This window comes from Corvus hawaiiensis, chromosome 4 (genome assembly GCF_020740725.1).
Source record: "Corvus hawaiiensis isolate bCorHaw1 chromosome 4, bCorHaw1.pri.cur, whole genome shotgun sequence".
Taxonomy (NCBI): Eukaryota; Metazoa; Chordata; class Aves; order Passeriformes; family Corvidae; genus Corvus; species Corvus hawaiiensis.
Genome location: NC_063216.1, coordinates 12,982,978 through 13,001,741, shown reverse-complemented (window position 1 = coordinate 13,001,741; position 18,764 = coordinate 12,982,978). Strand labels below are relative to the sequence as shown.

General features: G+C 40.6%; 1 protein-coding gene across 4 annotated transcripts in view; it reads left to right on the top strand.

Annotated features, from left to right (window-relative positions):
• Positions 1–18,764, top strand: part of WNT7B (Wnt family member 7B) — a 95,061-nt gene that overhangs the window by 68,394 nt on the left and 7,903 nt on the right. For all 4 annotated transcript variants that reach the window (XM_048302275.1, XM_048302274.1, XM_048302277.1 and 1 more), the window contains exon 3: positions 11,344–11,615. In XM_048302275.1, the coding sequence (XP_048158232.1) occupies positions 11,344–11,615 (272 nt within the window). The remainder of the gene's footprint in view (positions 1–11,343; positions 11,616–18,764) is intronic.

Below are 18,764 nucleotides of genomic sequence, written 5' to 3'. Positions count from 1 at the left end.
AGGCCATCTTGAATAGTAGAGTCACCAGACAAGAAAGCATAACAATCTCTGTGCCTGGAAAGTGCTGTCCTAGGCACACAGGAGCTGTTTCTCCATGACCAGCAGCCTGAAATGCTTTTCAGAGTTCCCAGTCTGGTTGTCACCATTTCTCGGTTTGGGCAGTATGTCCTCCATATTCACTGCTCTTACCACGAAATGTTGTGTAGAACAAGGTCATTAATTCATAGTTATTTCACATAATGCTCATCTTGTGTTACTGTTGCAGTGAGAACTAAAATGTCAGTGGTTATTCCATTTCATTATATTTGTCTGGATTTAGATTGGAAATCTGAAAGATAATTTAAAAAAAAAAATATATATTTATTAGACCCTTCATAGATCACCTAGATGCCTAGTGTATGTGATTCAGTTTAATAAAAGATACTGCTGCTCTTCATAAATCTTGCTTTAGAAATGTCATGACTAAGTAGAATTAGTACTTTATGTAAACTCATGCTAATTCTGTACTTGATAGAACCAAGTTAAATGATACTGAAAAAAAAAAAACCCTAGAAAAAAACACTAGAAGAAGTTATATTATGTTCAGTAGAATGTCTTTTTTCTAATCAGTGAAACCAACAAAGTCATCTCCTGGCTTTTCATGTAAAGAAATCTTTTTTCCCCAGTCAGAATATTTTAAGGGTGGGCTCTGCTTTTCTAAAACCACCATGTCCCCCCAGCAATTACACTTAGATGATTGCTGCCAGCGCAGTTGGAAAGACTCACTGTGCAGGGAAATCTGGCTTAACTCTGATGGGATAAGTTTAGACTCTCCCTTTCTTTGCATTTTGTACTGCCAGTTTCGGGGCTTCCCCATGCAGCTTGATACCTTCTGGGAGTCTGGCTTTTTTGGTTTCTAATTCTCTCAGTGCTTGGTGAGGCTGGATTTTTGTGTCAGCCACATGGAAAATGCTATGTGGAAGAACATCTAAAAGACAGGCTTTTAGAGCCAACACCCTGTTGCAGATTTAGCTCTAGGTGATTAGCTCTTGCCCTATAGATGTAATTAATTTTGTATCCCATACATGTTAGGACCTAGTTTGAAAGCAGTATCTCATACCTGCTAAATGTCCTGGGCTACGCTTGCTTTGTATGTGTTTCCAAAAGGAGGTTTCTAGATTTATATGTTTCTATATCTCTATCTATCTATCTATCTATCTCAAACGTTTGTGTGGGCTAACATAAAAAGTGAGTTAAAAAAAAAAGTCTATGCTGACAAACAGAAGATCCAGTTTGAAGCTGCACATATCTCACTAGTAGTCAAGAAATGTTATCAATTCCAAATGGGGATGCGAAATCACTCGATATCTCTCTGAAACAGAAGCAGACAGGACCTCAGCAATTCTTCTGAGAAGACTAGTTTTTTTTTAGTCAGTTATTTTTTCCAAATTAAAAGAAAAGGAAGGATGTGGATCCATGCTAAGCAGGTATGGCATGTGAGGATGTGTGTGGGTGTGAGTGTAAGGAGTGGATTCCAACAGCCATGTCCTTCTCTGGCAGGCATTGGGATGCTCAGCATTGCTGGGTCAGACCTCTCTATGCTTCTGGCAGTAGATGTCCAGTTCAATACTGTATTGAACAGTGGAAGAGCAGAGCAGAGGATTTCCAGTCCCAGGACTGCTGCTCCTCTCTGGGAGGGCTCCTGTCCCACCATGCAGTTCCATGGATATTCTCCCTGGCTTGAATTTGTATTTCAGTTGTTGCTTGAGAAGACTGCAACTGAGTTACTCTGTTATCTCCGCACAAAAAGAATCCGACAAGAGGACAGCTTGTTCTCTTGCATGTCCTTCTGTCCTCTGGATAAATATCTTAACCTCTCCCCTGTGGAAGAGAGGTAAAAATATCTCTCTTCTCTTGCCCTCTCCAGCTGAAAGATGTATCTCCTTAGAGCAAGGACTGCCTCTTGCAGAAACAGATTTGTGTCCAACACCAATTTCATCCAGGTATCACTCAGATATTTGTAATTCAATAATTCTGGCAAAGTGGCGCTGGCCCATTCATAGGCTCTGCACAGGACACTCAGGTAATACTCATGATTTAACTAAACCACTTCAGGAAGCAAGATCAGAAATTTCATCTGCAGAATACACAGAAACCCACACACACACACTCTGGCATGCTCAGGTATAGGAGCTTGGTGCATACAACTACCCATAATTCAGTGGACCCTTTAGAAGGTGTTATTATTTAACATGTTTCTACAGCAAAGGACAGGTATGCACAGTGATTTACAGAAGAATACGGACTTGACCTCTGCCCTTGGGAATTTGTTATCTGGGTTAGAAATGACATAAGATGATAGAGGAAAAGATGGCTCCATGCAAATGGCATTCATGCAGATTTATTTTTATAGAGGTGCTCTTCAACACAGCACAATTATGTTAGGCCACTGAGATGATTAAAATCAGTTAATTAAAATACTGATCCAGCAAAAAGTCCACTGAGAAAGTCTGATTCTGCATGGTAGTGGATTTTTAATATTAATGAATATTATAGAAGGAAGGACAGAGTATTTGTGAAATGGGGTCCAGAGCAAAGCCAAATATAGACACAAAATCACCAAATAACTTAGATTGGTAGGATCCTACCTAAAGTACATCCATTCTGAACTGATTCACTCATGGAAGGCTCAAGCCAATAAAATCTATGCACATGAAAATCTCAGTGGTATGGTAGCCACCTGCTCTGCTCTTGTATCTCATTAAATAGAGCACAAAGTTGACTTGAAAGCAAACATACTTTAAAAACGTGATTGGTAGTACTGCACTCTGTTTTCTTGCCAGGTTGAGAGTGGAGGTTTCTTTTCTGCTTGGTTTTTATTTCCTTTTGTTTTTTATTATGTGGCAGGCATATTTTCTACTTCTTAAATCAGAGTGAACAGTGTTTCCCTCGCTGAGCACCACACAGGTACCACAGAAACCTTTAACAGGCCATATTATAGTGCAAGAGTACTATCAAGACCAAACCTAAAAAAAAGATAAAAATATGTGCCCACATAGTTATAGATTCCCTTCCATTTTTCTTAAATATTGGACTTACTTTCCTCTGTGAAATGCCCTTTAAAAGAGAGACTTTAATGCATTGTCAAATCCTACATAAGAACTGTTGTTAACAGGTTGAGGCAGTTGACTTATTAGATTAGGATAGAATAGAATAGAATACGTAACACATCTGGCTCCTCACAGACCCATTTAATTTAAGGACATTGGTATACTTAAGAACCCAGTTTCTCTGGGATGCCTTCAGATTTCCATGCTTTCCATGCAAGGGGTGCAAAGAACTTTTTAAAACTCCAGTACACTGCAAGATGTCTCCAGCTGAGCTTTCACATACTATGACATATCAAACCTCTTGTCATCGCTGAAAAGAAAAGGCACCAAACATTCAGCAGGGAATTATTGAGTGCCACAGTGGGACACCAGCAGGTCCAGAAGAGAACACAAGCAGGAGACGATCTCTCTGCTCCAGCTCTTGCTTCCCACATGCTACTTTGATAGTATTAGCAGCAGCATTGTGAAAACACAGCTGGCTGTGACACACACAGGCTGTTCTCAAAGGCACAGTGCATCTGGGAACTACCCCCTCGTGCTCCTGAAGCCATGCTCTCATGCACTCTTTAAATGTGTGCTCAGCACCATGTTCTGATTTAACTTTGACAAAAACAAGCACTGGTGCTTTGGGACCAAACCTCAATTTCCCCATTTTCTGTTAAGAATGGGATACAGTTTGCTTCTTAGGGCTGAGTTGATAAGAAATATTTGTTATGGCAAATATAGTGTTACAGTGGAGAGCAAAAAAATTTCATATTTCTCTGGGCACTGCTAAACATCCTTTCAAAGATTACAGCAAACTCACTAACCTCACAGAAACTGTCCCAGAAAACTTCACCAAGGGACATGTTGCCAAAAGACAGTCAAAAACACAACACGATTATGCTCACTGGAACAGAAGTGCTGACTATTGTTTAAGGTTGCCAGGATTTAACGGAATAAATTTATGGGGTAAATTAAGTAAAAAATCCTTGTAAATCCTTGGAAGACTCATTACAGAAATCACTGTGGAAAGTACTACCAAGACTTTAGAAAATAACCATGACATTCAAAACATGTTTGAAAAAATGTGAAAAGCAGAGGCAGAGTAAGTATCTCTTCTTAATAGACATGCTTCCAAAAGTATATAAACAGTGACAGCAAGAAGCTACCATAAGGCTCGTGTGAAATAATTCTGGTTCATGTACAGCCCATTCTAAAAGAAGATTTGACAAACCCACATGAGCAACAGAAAACAATCCAGTTGACAGAGCAATTCTAAATGGACGGCCCAGATCCTGGCACCTCCAACCATAAAAACTTAGTGGGAGCCTGGAGATTAAAAATGCCGAATAAGAGAAGAATCTGTAAATAAACCATTATGTCATATCACTACACATGCTCAGCTTTGAGATCTGCAATATTCTCTGTCCTGGCCACATGTAATTGAAAATAGACACCACAGAGAGCCTAGGAAGAAGCTGCTGTAATCATGTGCAACCCCTGCTCTAGCTCTAGTCCAACTAAACAGACCTATATGGATGAAACAAAATTAAACAAGACTGTAGTAGAAAATCAGGGGTTTAAGGAGGAAAAATGAAATGAATAAATACTGTAAAGAGAACATTACTGAACATGACGATCAGCAGGCTCCATAAGACTTGACCAGAAAGTCCTGCCAGTAACAGATACTCAACCAGTACCAAGTTCATTGTTCAGGAATATTTCTGAGCATAGGTGCTACAAAGGAACCTCACAACATGGATGGCTATATCTTTTTTTTTTTTTTTGACAGAAGGCTACACAGAAATCAATGAGTCAGTAGTACTTTGTCAGCGAGTAGGAGATGTAGAATAAAAGCTGGTCCACTACTCAGTGGAGTGGACCCCTGAGGAGAGTGCAAACCAAGGATAATACCAAGAATGCCAAGCATTCTTGCCTCAGATTTCACTAAACAGGTGAATGGTGAGCAGATGGTTATAAACTAATACCATCAACACAGGAATACCCTCTGAGCATTAGAGAGCAGTATTTGTCCATGTTGATTGCTTTCCAGTTAGCTGTCCCTCATCTCAGAACATTTAACGGAGCCAGTGTGCAGCTGGTAGTCCTGACAGCCACTAGTGCTGAAAAATTGCGGAGAACTCTAATTGAGAAGAATTGAAAAGACAAATGTATGCCTTTGTCTAAAAAAAAAAAAAAGAAAAGAAAGGAATTGTAGGACCAAACTTGCGGAGAACTCTAATTGAGAAGAATTGAAAAGACAAATGTATGCCTTTGTTTAAAAAAAAGAAGAAAAGAAAGGAATTGTAGGACCAATCAGCTTAACTTCAGTAACTGAAAAAATATGGGTACAGACCCCCGTTTGTAAGCTCATAACTAAGAACAAGGAGATGAGTAAGAGTCAACCAGGATCTGTCAAGAACAAATCATGTTAAACCAATCTCATTTCCTTCTTTGCCCACCCAGGCCCTCAGAGGCAGAGCAGAAGCAGTTTGTACCATACATCTTGGACTTAGAGGGAGCTTTTGACACTGCTTTATATGACATTCTCATAAGAAAAATAAGAAGATGCCACATGGGTACAGACCATCTGAAAATCGTACTTGCAGGGTAGTTATCAAAGTGGAAGGGCGTGCTGACTAGGTTTCTTATGATCTGTGCTGGGTCTGGTACCAGTCAGCATTATACTCTTGATTTGACCAAGAGAATGAGCACACTGCATTTGTGAATTATGTAATGTTGGGAAGGACTACCAGGAAGCTGGAGGAAGTCGAGGTCAAAATTGAACATGATGACAGAGAAGTAATCCAGAAAAGAAGAAAAAAGAGCTAAAGCAAAGAAAGAGGAGGCAAATGAGAAAGGCAAATACAAAGGTCTATACATGGGAATGATCATCTGCAGAAATACAAGATGGGAAACATCTGGTGTGAGAGCAGCTGCACAGAAGACAGCTGCAAATTGAGCAAGAGTCAAAAGTGTCCTGCTGCTGTGAAAACACCATGCTGGCAGGAATAAACAGGACTACAGCACACAAGGCATATGAAGGGCTCTTTCTGTTCAGGGCCCAAGGAGGCAAGACCTCATCTGGAGCACCCTGTCACATCTCTGCAACACCAACCAGCCAGTTGGGAGAGCAGGGGCAAGGAGCAGAGCTCTTGGGGGTGCTGGACAAGGACTGATGATGGAACACATCTGGGAAGGGGTGGAAGTCTTTACATATTTCAGGGCTGCTGCTAGAAGGAGGGAATAACTGGTTCTTGGCAGCCCTAGAGAAAGAAGCAGTGGGTTTTCACTCAGAAAGACAATTTCAGGTTAATATTAGTGAAATACATACCAGTGGGGGTCCTGAGGTACTGGACTAGACCCTGGAACCTCCTCTACTGAAGATCCTTAAGAACAGGAAGAATAAAAGCTGTTGTGAGGAACATCTGTCTTATTAGCCTATGTCAGGGTTGACAGACTAGAGACCCTCCTGTGTTTCCTGCTCTTCTGCCTTACTTTTTCTGCCTGTACAAAGGGGTTTCAGTGGCCCTTAGTTCTGACATGTAGCACTGGGTACAGAAAGTTAGAGGGACAGAAAAATTAAATTAATCCCTGCTTTTATAAACCAAGAAGCTCAAAGTTAATTACACTGAAAATGCAAATAAAGAATCTGCTCCAGACAGTGAGAAAACTCCTTCTGACTTGTATTGCCCTTGGATCAAACCCAAAAAGAAGAGCCTGCACTATTTTCCTTGAGAATTGTTAATATGTGTGTTGAATAAAATACAAAATTACAAAGGAAATAAACTTGTCTGTAAAAGTCTTCATCCAACACTACTTAGGCTGCTGTTGTCTGAGTTTTAGTTTATTCCTCTAGATGTATCTATTGTCTTTTGCCATAAAAAATGACTCAATCTGTCATCAGCTTACAAGACTTGTTGAAAAGGGTAGGTTTGTCAAAAAAATTTTAGTTCTGCTGTGGTTCATTTCTTTTTCCCATTGACCTATGTTGTATTGTGTCATATAATCAATCTGGTGTCTTGTGTAAGTGCATGAAGAATTTGTTATGTTTAACGACAGTGTGTAGTACATTTTTCTATCATTGCTGATGCAAGATCTAGGAACTTACTGGCCAAACACTGTATGTTCTGCAGTTTAATATTTCAAGTTAAATTACAGTTCTAATAGCTGACATTCAGTGGCAGCCTTATTCATCTAGCTGCTGGCATGAGTCATTGAAGGATGACATGTGCAATAGCAGAATTCTCATCTAGTTACTCAGACAAATAGATGTCTTGCAAATAGCTGTGGAACAGTTAAGTCTTTTTAACTCTGTGTTCACTGCTGAATAATTGAATATGTATTTAGCCTCTGTGATTCTCAGCTGATTGTGGCTCCAGGCTGAAAATACTCTGCTGAATCTGTGCATATTCGAGTCTGGTAAGCTACAGCAATTGTGGAACTTGTAAGAATTTCCACATCAAACCATACTAAGTTTAGTGCTCAGTTAGAAGTCTAAAACTTTGTCAGAAATGGCATCTAAATGAGGGGTAAAATATAGGCTACTCCTTGACTCCAATGACAAAAAAGGCTCCTCTCTGCCTATCTGCCAGAAGACACACACTTAAGGAACCAGTGGTCCAATGTCTGTCTGTCTGAGCAGCAGCTGCCTGCATTGCTGTCTATTAGAGCACTTTTAAAGTACAGTCCTTTGTTAGAATGCAAATGAACTCAAGATAATGGCAGTAACTCAGACTGGCAAACCACAGACTTCTCTGATGGCCTGGCAGATGGCTAGAGGTGGCTTTGAGCACCTTCACCAAAGAAAAAAGGCTTAATCCTAATTAATACTGGCAGTCATCTCCTTTTGGAGTTATTAGATCAGACAGTTATCAGATCAGATGGTTATTAGATCATGTTACTCATGAAAACATCCCTTCTATGTTTTGGGAATAAAGTCAGAACTGTTGTCTTTGACACCAAGGCAGGCATTTCTAACAGAGAAATGGATGAATCCAAGAGTTGCAATAAAAGCCGAAGCAATGTGTTTTTCACCAAAATAAAAATCTTGACAGAATTATTCTGGTTTATGCGACAGAAAACTTTGGAAGTCAGACAAGAATTTTTCTTGAGACAGAGACACTGAGTATATACAGTGCTAAATAACTAGATAATCAGGATATTCACTGGAAAAAGAAAAATCTAGCCCCAAAGTTGGGTCAAATCCCAAATCTGCTGCTACTTATGTCTTCATTTCATGAACATTTCTGGAAAGACTTGTCTCCTTTTCGTTACAGACCAAGAATATTTTTGAAATCTCAGAAAATTCCATAAAACGAGATTATTGTTCTCCATTAAGGTGTCACAGCAATCATTACATAAATATTTTTAGCTGCCTAACAAAGATTTGCTTAGAACAGATTCCAAGTGATGACATGTTAATGGAAAGCTTTGTGTACAGCGGACATTATTTGAGCACAGAGGTTCCCCTCCCTCCCCCATCAGCAGTTTCTGATAGACTGCACTGATCCTGGGACTTTAGCAAACTGTTCAGGAACACAAGTGAAGTTTTAGAACATCCTCTAGTTAAAAAATTAGTAACTCCCAAAACCCTTATTTTTTTAGCAGGACAACTTAACTTGCTAAAGAAACCTGGCTTTCAAGCCAGGTCTAATTTCTGAGACCTTCTTATTTTAGAGTTGCATCGAAACGGGAGAGTAATCTCTTCAGAGAGTCACTGTGGTCTCCATTTGATATTATCCCATGACTTGAGATAATTCCATCCCTCCTATAGCTCTCAAATGGGTAAAGGAAAGATACTTTCCTTTATTGCTCATGGTAGTCAGCATATAATAGGAATATTATATGCTGACATTTTATGAAACTGATCAAGGGAAGCAATGTGTGAAAATTTACAAAGAGGTCACAGACACAGTGGCCATAATAAAATGTCTTACCATGTATTCTGGAGACATACGGAATATATTGAGCTTAAACACAAAATATGAGCAACTGTCACTAGTTAATCTCTGAATCTACTGAACTGTAGGTCACAGCTGCTATGTTCCCTTACAGGAATAAATTTCCTCTTGTTAATAAACCTTTCTACATGTACTTCAAAGGTGACTGAACCAAAAATTTCCCTGGGTCTGATTTTGCATTGTCATTTACCCTCATCCTGAAGAAAAGCAAACTGTATCTATGTATGTAGCTTCTATTACCTCTCATACTTCCAATATTTCAATTTATAGATTAGAAATAGAATTTTTTTTAAAAGAAGAAGAAAGAAATCCTGCAAGTCAACAGAAGACATTTTAAAACAAGAGTGCCAGATTTGACTTCAGCTGGCAAGCGAAGAGGAGAGGAGTGAATATCAACATATGAAGATAACATTAGGAACTAGAACAGTAGTTTCATAACTGTTTTGGATTGCTATCAACCCTCAGAATTTCTTATGGACCACCAGGCATCATTATCATCAAAGTTTTAATTGAAAACACTATTTAAAATAGTGTTTAATATGGCTCTGTGGATTAGCTGTGAACCCTTTACCGTGGCCTCCTGGACCACCAGTGTTCTGCGGACCATGGTTTGGGAAGCACTGCACCAGACTGCACACATCGTACAGCCCAGCAAAACACCTCTGTGTCTGCAAGCAGAGGCCGTCCTGCAACTGCACCATGTGCTCAAATAATGCACATGTCAGTTCAGCCTTCTTGGTAGCTGAAGAACACAGCACCCTTTTGTTTTTCCCTTACCCAAAGTTTCTTTTTTATTGCTTTAGAGAAACAAGCAAATGGAGCCAAACCTCAGTTTCTGATTGTTTCTTGTAGGATCTTCCTCATGTCTGGCAATGATGTAATCTTTCAGGAAGCTATCTATGAAATAAGAAATATAAATCCCCCCATTTTTCATATAAATATCATATAAATGATAACTGTGGAGTTATCATTCCAGAATAGTTATGAGATCTACAAATCCAAAAATTAAAATATTAAAACTAGCTTCTAAATTGGTTTTTATTTTCCTCCTCTGGAAAATTTGTTCCTTTTTTTTCCTTCCCAAATGCACTTATGATACTAGAGCTCTGTGTGTGGTCATTAAAGCATTTCAGCAACTTTCTGCAAATTCTTTACAGTTATTCTTTGGCTGCAGCACTACAGGATTGTCTGCTTATTACCAGAGAAACACAGAGGAAAGCACTGAGAAGGGAACTTGTGGGCAAGTGTTATAAATAAGTGCAGCAAAACACCTAGAGCCGCAATTCAGCCCTATGTGAAGTCAGTGACAGAGCGTGGTCTCACATGAGAGCAGGGATGGGCTGTAGCTTCCCTTCCCATCATTCTGCCTCGCTATCTCCTTGCATCTCACAGGCACCTCAGCCCACCAGTATAGAAGGGGGCCTTATTTACCTCTCTTCATATACTCATTATCAACAGCTATTACATGGAATTGGCAATGAGGAACCTTTGCAAGTAGCAGCATCACAGAAAAAAAAAAAAGAACTCCTTTTCTAAAACAACTTTTTTTAAAACAAGTCTGTGCTTCCATGACAATATCTCTCCTGTTTTGGAGAGAAAATAGTGCTGTCACAGCACTTCTATGCCCCTTGTATGCTCAATAGCCATGGTAATGCAGAGGTTTGATTCAGAGTAGGAGTGGAAAAGGGTCACTTCAGCCAAACTAATGCACAGGAGAAGTCTGCAAGGGAAAGGAGTAACCTCTACCTTGAAAGGAAATGAAACCTACACAGTTGTTGTCTCTGTAGGTCTCTCTTGCAGTACTTTGCACTCAGCATCACTAATGGGTGCTGCTGGAGCATTTATAAAGTTAGCTTAATAATCAGCCCCCTTTGTGCCCTGGTTTTTTTGTTGTTGTTGTCTGAACACTTTTCATTATCCATGCAGTGCCAATGCTTAGAGGTAGTTATTAACTCACTTTTTATTAATCTGAAACAGATGAAGTTCAGCTTGCAAACCTGACTAGACAGTGTGAAAACAAATCTTGTGGCCTCACCTCACCACTGTCCAGATTCATTGCCAAGTTCCCCTCTGGTGAAGGGGTTTACATGGGACTATCACATGGCTGCATACCTGGGGTAATAAGCCCGAGTTGAGCCAAGCATTTTAAATATGCGTGGAATTCTGTAAGAATGAGAAATCCACACTGAGCAGTAATGCCCTCCTCACATTGCTGCCTGACCCCCTTGCTGTAGATAATGTGTGTACTTTCTTTAGTAAGTACGTGCTGCCTTTCTGCCAACCCATCAGCTTTTGGCTTCTCTCCACAGGAAGCAGGGAAGCTGCGTTCACCTATGCCATTACTGCTGCCGGGGTTGCACACGCTGTCACGGCCGCCTGCAGCCAGGGCAACCTCAGCAATTGTGGCTGTGACCGAGAGAAACAGGGCTACTACAACCAGGAGGAGGGCTGGAAGTGGGGAGGCTGCTCTGCGGATATCAGATACGGCATTGAGTTCTCCCGGAGGTTTGTTGATGCCCGAGAAATCAAAAAGAATGCACGGAGGCTGATGAACTTGCACAACAATGAGGCTGGAAGAAAGGTATTCCAGAAAGGACAAGGGATGGGGATGTGTGTGCTGGAGGATGGGGGGAGGCTGGCTTGGTGGCAGGAGGCATTCCCTGAGAACTTACCCTCTCTCTGATGTTATCCCGCACCCACATCAAGTCACCAGATGGTATCTATTGTTCACAGTTTTTTTGCTGTTTCTTTTTATTCAGAGCTGGCCATATATTACAGGTACTCCTGTAAAAATTTCTGCTTCCTAAGCCTTCTTTCCAGCCCCCCTGATAACAGGGAGGAGCTTGCAGGATCTGTTTGGTATAATGATATATCACTGCTTTTCATCCAATTTGCAAAAAATCTAGCAAGGGATGTCAGGGCTTGTGATGGGACAGAACTGAGTTGTCTGCATTGCTCAGCTTCCACAGCACTTCCAGATATTTACTCTAGCCAAACCCAAACCACTTGACCCCGGCTCTAATGAAATACACGTAGCAGTACACAGGGCACTTCTTGGCAAACACACAACTGTCTCTTTGTAACTACACAGCTACAAACGGCTGCATAAGAAGAAACAGTTTCATGTCTAGAACCATGACTGAATTGCTTGTCATGGAAACAATAAACATCATGGATCTATGCTGATTTATGTTCACTAACAATCCTCATAGCTCTCAAAGCTTGTAGTTTAAAAAGTGTAACAGATCTTCCTGCATCATATATACCTACCCCAGGAGAGATTATACCCTTTAAATTGTTTTCCCCCAGGAAAAGCCCTCCACTCCGATGTTGCAGAAAAATCCAATATATCAATATAGCAATCCAATAAAATCCTTCTCCTCTAATCACCAAAATAAGATTGAATTTTCCTCCTCTGAAACCATGTGTGCTTTCAGTCCTGCAACTGAGCACTGGGCAAAGAGAGTAGAATTGGTGGTGACAGAAACAGTGCAATTATCTTACTGCCTGGATCTTGCTTATTAACACAGTTGCATTGGCCGTGCACTGAAACTGAAGGTTCTGTATGGGCAGTAGTCACTGGGATGGAAATCCTACATAAATTCAATGTGGTGAGAGAGGCATAATCTCAGGCATAGAGACAGGATTGTCTCACACTGAGGTCTCCAGATGTGCAGGAGAAAGCTGACTGAAGAGCCAAACAGGAAAGCAGCCTTGAGGGGCACAGTCCTTTTTTCCTAAAATATTGTGGCCATGGGCACAAAAGAACCTCATTCAGCAGTTCACCATCACATTGGAAGACCAGGTCTGACCATTTCACCTAGGCTGGGAATTGCAGCTCAGCATCATGAATTGTGTTTGGAGGCAAAAGAAGATGCAAGCCAGCTCTTAAACTTGCCAGGGAGAGTTTATTACTGCTAGATGCATTATCATCCCTCCTTAAACTGGCATCCTCTGTGGTGTGTGCTGTGCCACCCCCATGGAGATCCTGATGCATGTCCTGCTTGGAACATGTCACAGTCTAGATGTGAAAGAGGGACAAAAGAACAAAAGCAGATGCTGAGATGGAGAACAGTGAAGTCCCAAGGACAAAAAGAGCTCATTATGTGAACCGGGCATTGATCACGGGTCCCCCAATTCTAAATACAGTCCAGTAACCACTAGACCACATTGCTGATTCTTATTAAGTATTTTACTTTTCATCAGAATTTCATAAGCAGAGGGACATAAGCAAACTAAAGAAGTGCATATTTTTACGGATACTCCTGGTAACAGCATTCATGCAAATAAATTCCATTTAACAATTCTAAAATTTTCTTTTTTGCAAATGTTCTTGCAAAAAACAAATCATAATACTAACATAAAAGGTGGTTTTGAGAGTCATGTTTAGAAATAATCTTGGTGTTATGATATATATTTCCATAAAATGAATATTCAGAGTTGTAATATTTAGTGATTCTGGTTCTTCTGAGATAATTTCCTATTTGTATAAATTAGACATTCTGAATTCAAGACTGACTGAAACTTAAAGTTAGAACAAAACTCTGGAACACAGGATATGCTTTCTGTGTTTCTGGGTTGGACCCTTACAAAAGCAGTTACAGAGTTTTCTGCAATTTCAGTGTGAAATCACAAGTTCCTTCTGAGAATCCAGGCAAACTTGTAATCTGATCTACATTCACCTGAAATCTGGCAGTTTTGGGGGTCCTTGGTAAAGCTGGATTGGACTGTGAGCCTGACACAAAATCTATAACCAGGAGATCTTGCTTATGCATGAATGAATGTAATTCTTACATACTCCACATGGTCCTTATTCACAGTCAAGTCAGAAATCACAGAATCACGGAAGTAATCACAGAATCACAGAATGGGTAAGGCTGGAAGGGTCTAAACCCCTCTGCTCAAGCAGGATCCCTTAGACCATGTTACTCAGGATTGTGTCCAAATTGTTTTCGAGTATGACAAGAGAAGGAGGCTCCACACCCTCTCTGGTCTCTGTTCAGGGCTTGGGCACTGCCCAGGGAAGAAGTTCTGCCTCCTGTCCAGGTGGAACTTCCTGGGCATCAGTCCCTGCCCGTTCCTCTGGTGCCATGGCTGGGCCCCACGGAGCAGAGCCTGGGCCCTGCTTGGAGCCCTCCCTGCACACAGGGACACCCAGGGCTGAGGGCCCCTCTCAGCTGGGGCTCCTCTCCAGGCTGAACAGCCCCAGCTCCTGCAGCTCCCTTCCTCCTCATAGGACACTGAACTCCATGATCTTGTGGTCACTACAGCCGTGGCTGCCCCCAACCTTCCCATCCCCAACAAGGCCTTCCTTGTTTGTTAGAGTAAGGTCCAGAAGCACACCTTCCCTCACTGGCTCCTCCATTTGCCTGGATACTACACTGAACCTCCATCTTTCTCCTTTTCCCTTCCAAAACTCTCACAACACAACTGGGAAATGCTTGTACTGCTCTGAGAAAGTCTCTCAGTATCATCCTGCTGATCTGTATGTGGCTTGTTTTAGAATTTGGAAACACGTTGTAGCCAAGCTTCTGGTTCATGACTGCTATTATAAAAACCCAAAGTAAGGATATTTTACCTGTGTAATGAATAGGAATGAAAGGTAAGAAGGAAAACACAGTCAACTCTGTTTATTTTTTAATTACTTCGTTGCTTCAGAAGTGCTCAAATAGTATTTTCTACCTTAGAGTGGTAATGGTAAAGACAGTAAAGGACATATATGCTTTTGTAGCTTCCTACAGAGATTTCACAGCACTTTGACCATTTAAAAAACCCCACATTCACATGTGTAATGGTAAGGCTTGCAGTTCTTTTTCAGTCATATCAAATAGGCTTTTTGAGTTAGCTAAGAACAATTTTTAGCCAACAAATGTGCTACCTTCATTTTAGTCTTCTTTTTGAAGCCCAGAGCCTTCTAAGATAGAAACATGAGGAAAAAGGGACACGAAGAGGTCCCAACCCCAACTAAAATTATTCCCAACTTGCTCTGAAGTCAGTGGTAGGCCCTTGATGACCTCAGTTGATGTCTACCAGGTGGCCAGAAGTTCATTGCTACGATCATTAGTCAAGGCCACCAGTTTTTCCCCCTGAGCAATTATTTGAATGTTCTCTTATAACACCACAAGGACTTTCTCATGTGCTCTCAGAAATCTTGCCCATTCTCAATCTCTCCCAGCACTTGTCCCACACACGCCTGGGCATCAGAGGGGTTTGTAAGTACAGCAGTATGGCTCTAATATTTTGCCCTTGTAGGGATGCTCTCAAAATCTGGCCTGCTGGCATTTCACTGTTGCTAAAAGCAGAGCCCAGAGGAATTTTTCTTCGTGGAAAAGCAGCATGCTGTAAAAATAATTGCACAAACTTTGCAAACAGATGAGGGGAAAAACAGTCTTGGGGGGTCTTTTACTGGAGTCTAGGGTTGAGATGTTCAGTACTACCCTCTGATAAATTACCTCCTTGGAAAAAAATTTCATTTAGTCTTTTCAGGGAATTTCTGATGACTGTGGAATGAATGAATCCCCCAATTGCCCTGCCGTGCATCCCCCAATGGCTCTGCATTGCATTTCTAAGAATTGTTTCAGCTAATGGCAGGTTTGCAAAGTTTCTGACAGATTTGCAATAAATAGCATCAGTGACAAAATCATAATCTTGCCATTGGTGTCATTTGGAATAAATAAATGCTCAGGGATTCTTGGTGACACAAGATGCTCCTGATGGAAGATTTATGCTTGGTGGCAAAGCAGCACCTCATGGTGTGAAAGAGCAGAGGAACAAACTTCTCTGTCGGTTTCTAAATGTCCACTATGATTCGGGATGGAAAGTACAAGTGTAGTAAATGAAAACAAGCCCCCAAAGGAGGACTAGTATAAGTCTAATACAAATGTTACTGAAAGAATGTCTTGTGGCAAATCTGAAAGATTACAGAGAGAGCTGTGGGCAAAACTTTGACAGAGTAATGAAAAATTAAATACCAACAAACCAAGTCAGCTTAGATGCTGTTTTATGAGACAGCTTTCTACCATGTATTTTTAGAAATAAGTATCTTTATTCTGGGATAAATGAATTTAGAGTAACATCTAGGAACACATATCATTAATCTTAACTTTTTGTTGAAAGCTTCAAAACAATAACCATCTCTCATGGGGAATCTCATTTATAAAAATGGATGTTTCTCTTTGTTTTTATGGGGTGAGTATGAAGAACAAACTGACAAATTGGTAGCAGATTGCAGCTTTTACCAAAAAGTAGAAATGTTTCTAACAGTTTATCAATCAATTAGGCTCTTACAGTAGACAGTGACTGTGGTTACATGGAGAACAAACTGGCCCTTCCAGAAACACACCCATCACATTCACTGCCAGCAACTCAGCCTGATACCATCCCAATATTTACTCCTTTGTAGTGGCAATGGGTTTGTCCTGTTGTTTTTTTGGAATTCCTGGAAGATGACAAGAGTTTATCTTATATATGAAACAGTATGGGGTGTGGGGAAAAAACAAGAAAGATTTTTCTATTACTTGGGACAACATTTCCATCTAAGCCATGGCTTTTTCTCATCGTTTCAGGTGCAACAGGCCTGTGGCATTGGGAAGGGGTTTTTTTGCTCACTTGCTTTGGCTGTAGAATAGCTAATGAGGTGATTTGTTGATTACCTTTCATTATATATATATATACATATAAAGATATAAAACTAATATATAATGCAATACTATTACTAATATAATATAATACACAGGCATAAATATACGTAGTGTGTGTGCATGTTATAATGGATATTTATACATATTTATGTATATTGTCTGTGCATATATTATGTAAGACAGTGTAAGCTCCCTTCACCTCACATGAAGCATTATAATTAATCAGCTCGCTCCTGCAAGATGCACAGCACCTGATATGCTACAGACTGCCCACACTGTCACCTGACAGGATGTAGAGATAAAAAGCAATGCCCAGAAAAAGACTCTGCATGAAATGTTCTGAAGACACAGTGGAGGCTGAACTCCAGTTTCAAACGTGACAGCCAACTAATTTTATGCTCTTATAAGACTAAAATATTCTTTAAAATGTGACTTTGTTTCCTAAGTCATTTCAGTGATGCAAAGAATGTGACTTTCCAGGTTTTACAGCCTCGAGTCCATCATTTGCTGAAAGTTTCTTTCTCTAAAAGTGACAAATTATTTCACTACACATCCCTTGTGAGACCACTCATGAAAGAAAAGCTTTTGATAGTTGTACTTCATGCTATACTTTCCATCTTCCCACTTAAAGTGATTTGCAGACATAAATCCAATTTCAAAAATTTTGGTGCTATAGCTTGGGTGGGTTAGATGGACAACTAAAGGCTTATCCATATGTCCTGAATATGCAAGCTTTGGCTCAAAATCTCATGAGAATAGATCTCCTGCTTCCAGTTGGGCTGGATTTGTTAGCCTATTTGTTCTTCCAGAAACACACCCTTAACGCAGACTGCCAGCAGCTACATCTGGTACTACCCTAATTTTGAACATTTTGCTTTAAAATTAGAGGGGGGGAATAGCCAAATATTTTAGGACTTGCTAAATGGTTTTATTCAAGAAATGTGCATGCCCCTGCATACCATGTAATGCATGCAAAACGTATCAAACATCAGTGAAATATCACTGCACGACCTCAAACCTGACACATCTGTTCTGCTTGACAGAAAAACACTACCAGTGAAATATTTTTAACTATTTAAGGTGATATTTAAAATTTTACCTGTAAGGTTTACAACAAATAGAAAAGAGAGTGGAACACTGCAAGCACACTTGCTTTGGGGATGATTGGGAGGACGTTTCTGAAGAAGATTGCTTTTTGCAACATTCCACTGTAAAAATAATATTCAGAAAGTTGTAACCAATTGCAGCAGTTTATTGCTCAAACAGCTATTTTCTCTTTTCCTAGAAAGCAGAGAATAAACACTGATGGATTAGGCTATTGTTCATCCTCATAACAGTAGAGACATCCATCTAATGGACAGCAGGTCCCAAAATGCTGGGTTAATTTTCCTGGTAGCTAAGAGGAGAACTTGTGTAAAGAGTGCAGTGGGCCTTCCTCAGCTTTTTCAACGCATTAAGTGGGGACACTATGGAAGAAGATGCCTTACCTAGGGAGGCAAGTGGAGGGCAGGAGGAGGTGAATTGATACCTCTTGGCACCCCCCACAGTCCCCAGCCCTGCTAAGCTCTGGCCAGTGCCAGGGAAAAACCGCCTCATGCTGTGTCTGGATACTAACCTGCTGCAAAGCCAAGGCTCCCTGCTCCCATTAAACTAAACAATAAGAAAAACAGGGATGTGACAAGAGGAATAAACACAGTAATTCAGTTCCTCATCCCACATCCCACAGAATATAAATACTGTTGTGATGCTTGATGGAACAGCTTCACAGAGGAGCAGAAAGAAAATCATGCAGCTGAAGTACCCTTATTCCTCTCCTGCTGGCTCCATGCTCCCTCTTCACAGGGCTGGGCACAACCTAAGGAGACACATCATGAACTACTCAATTCTGGGCTCTGTGATCTGCTATTAACAAAGAATAATTTCAGGACATTTGTATTAGAGGAGTAGCATTACACCCTACTAATCTTAGTTACACCCCGGCCTATCCAAGATAAAAAACCAAACCCAAACAAACTCATCTTGGATTCCCAGATGGGTCCAGAAGATCAGCATTTTGTCAGCAGTGGTGGGCCCCAGACTGCACTGAGACT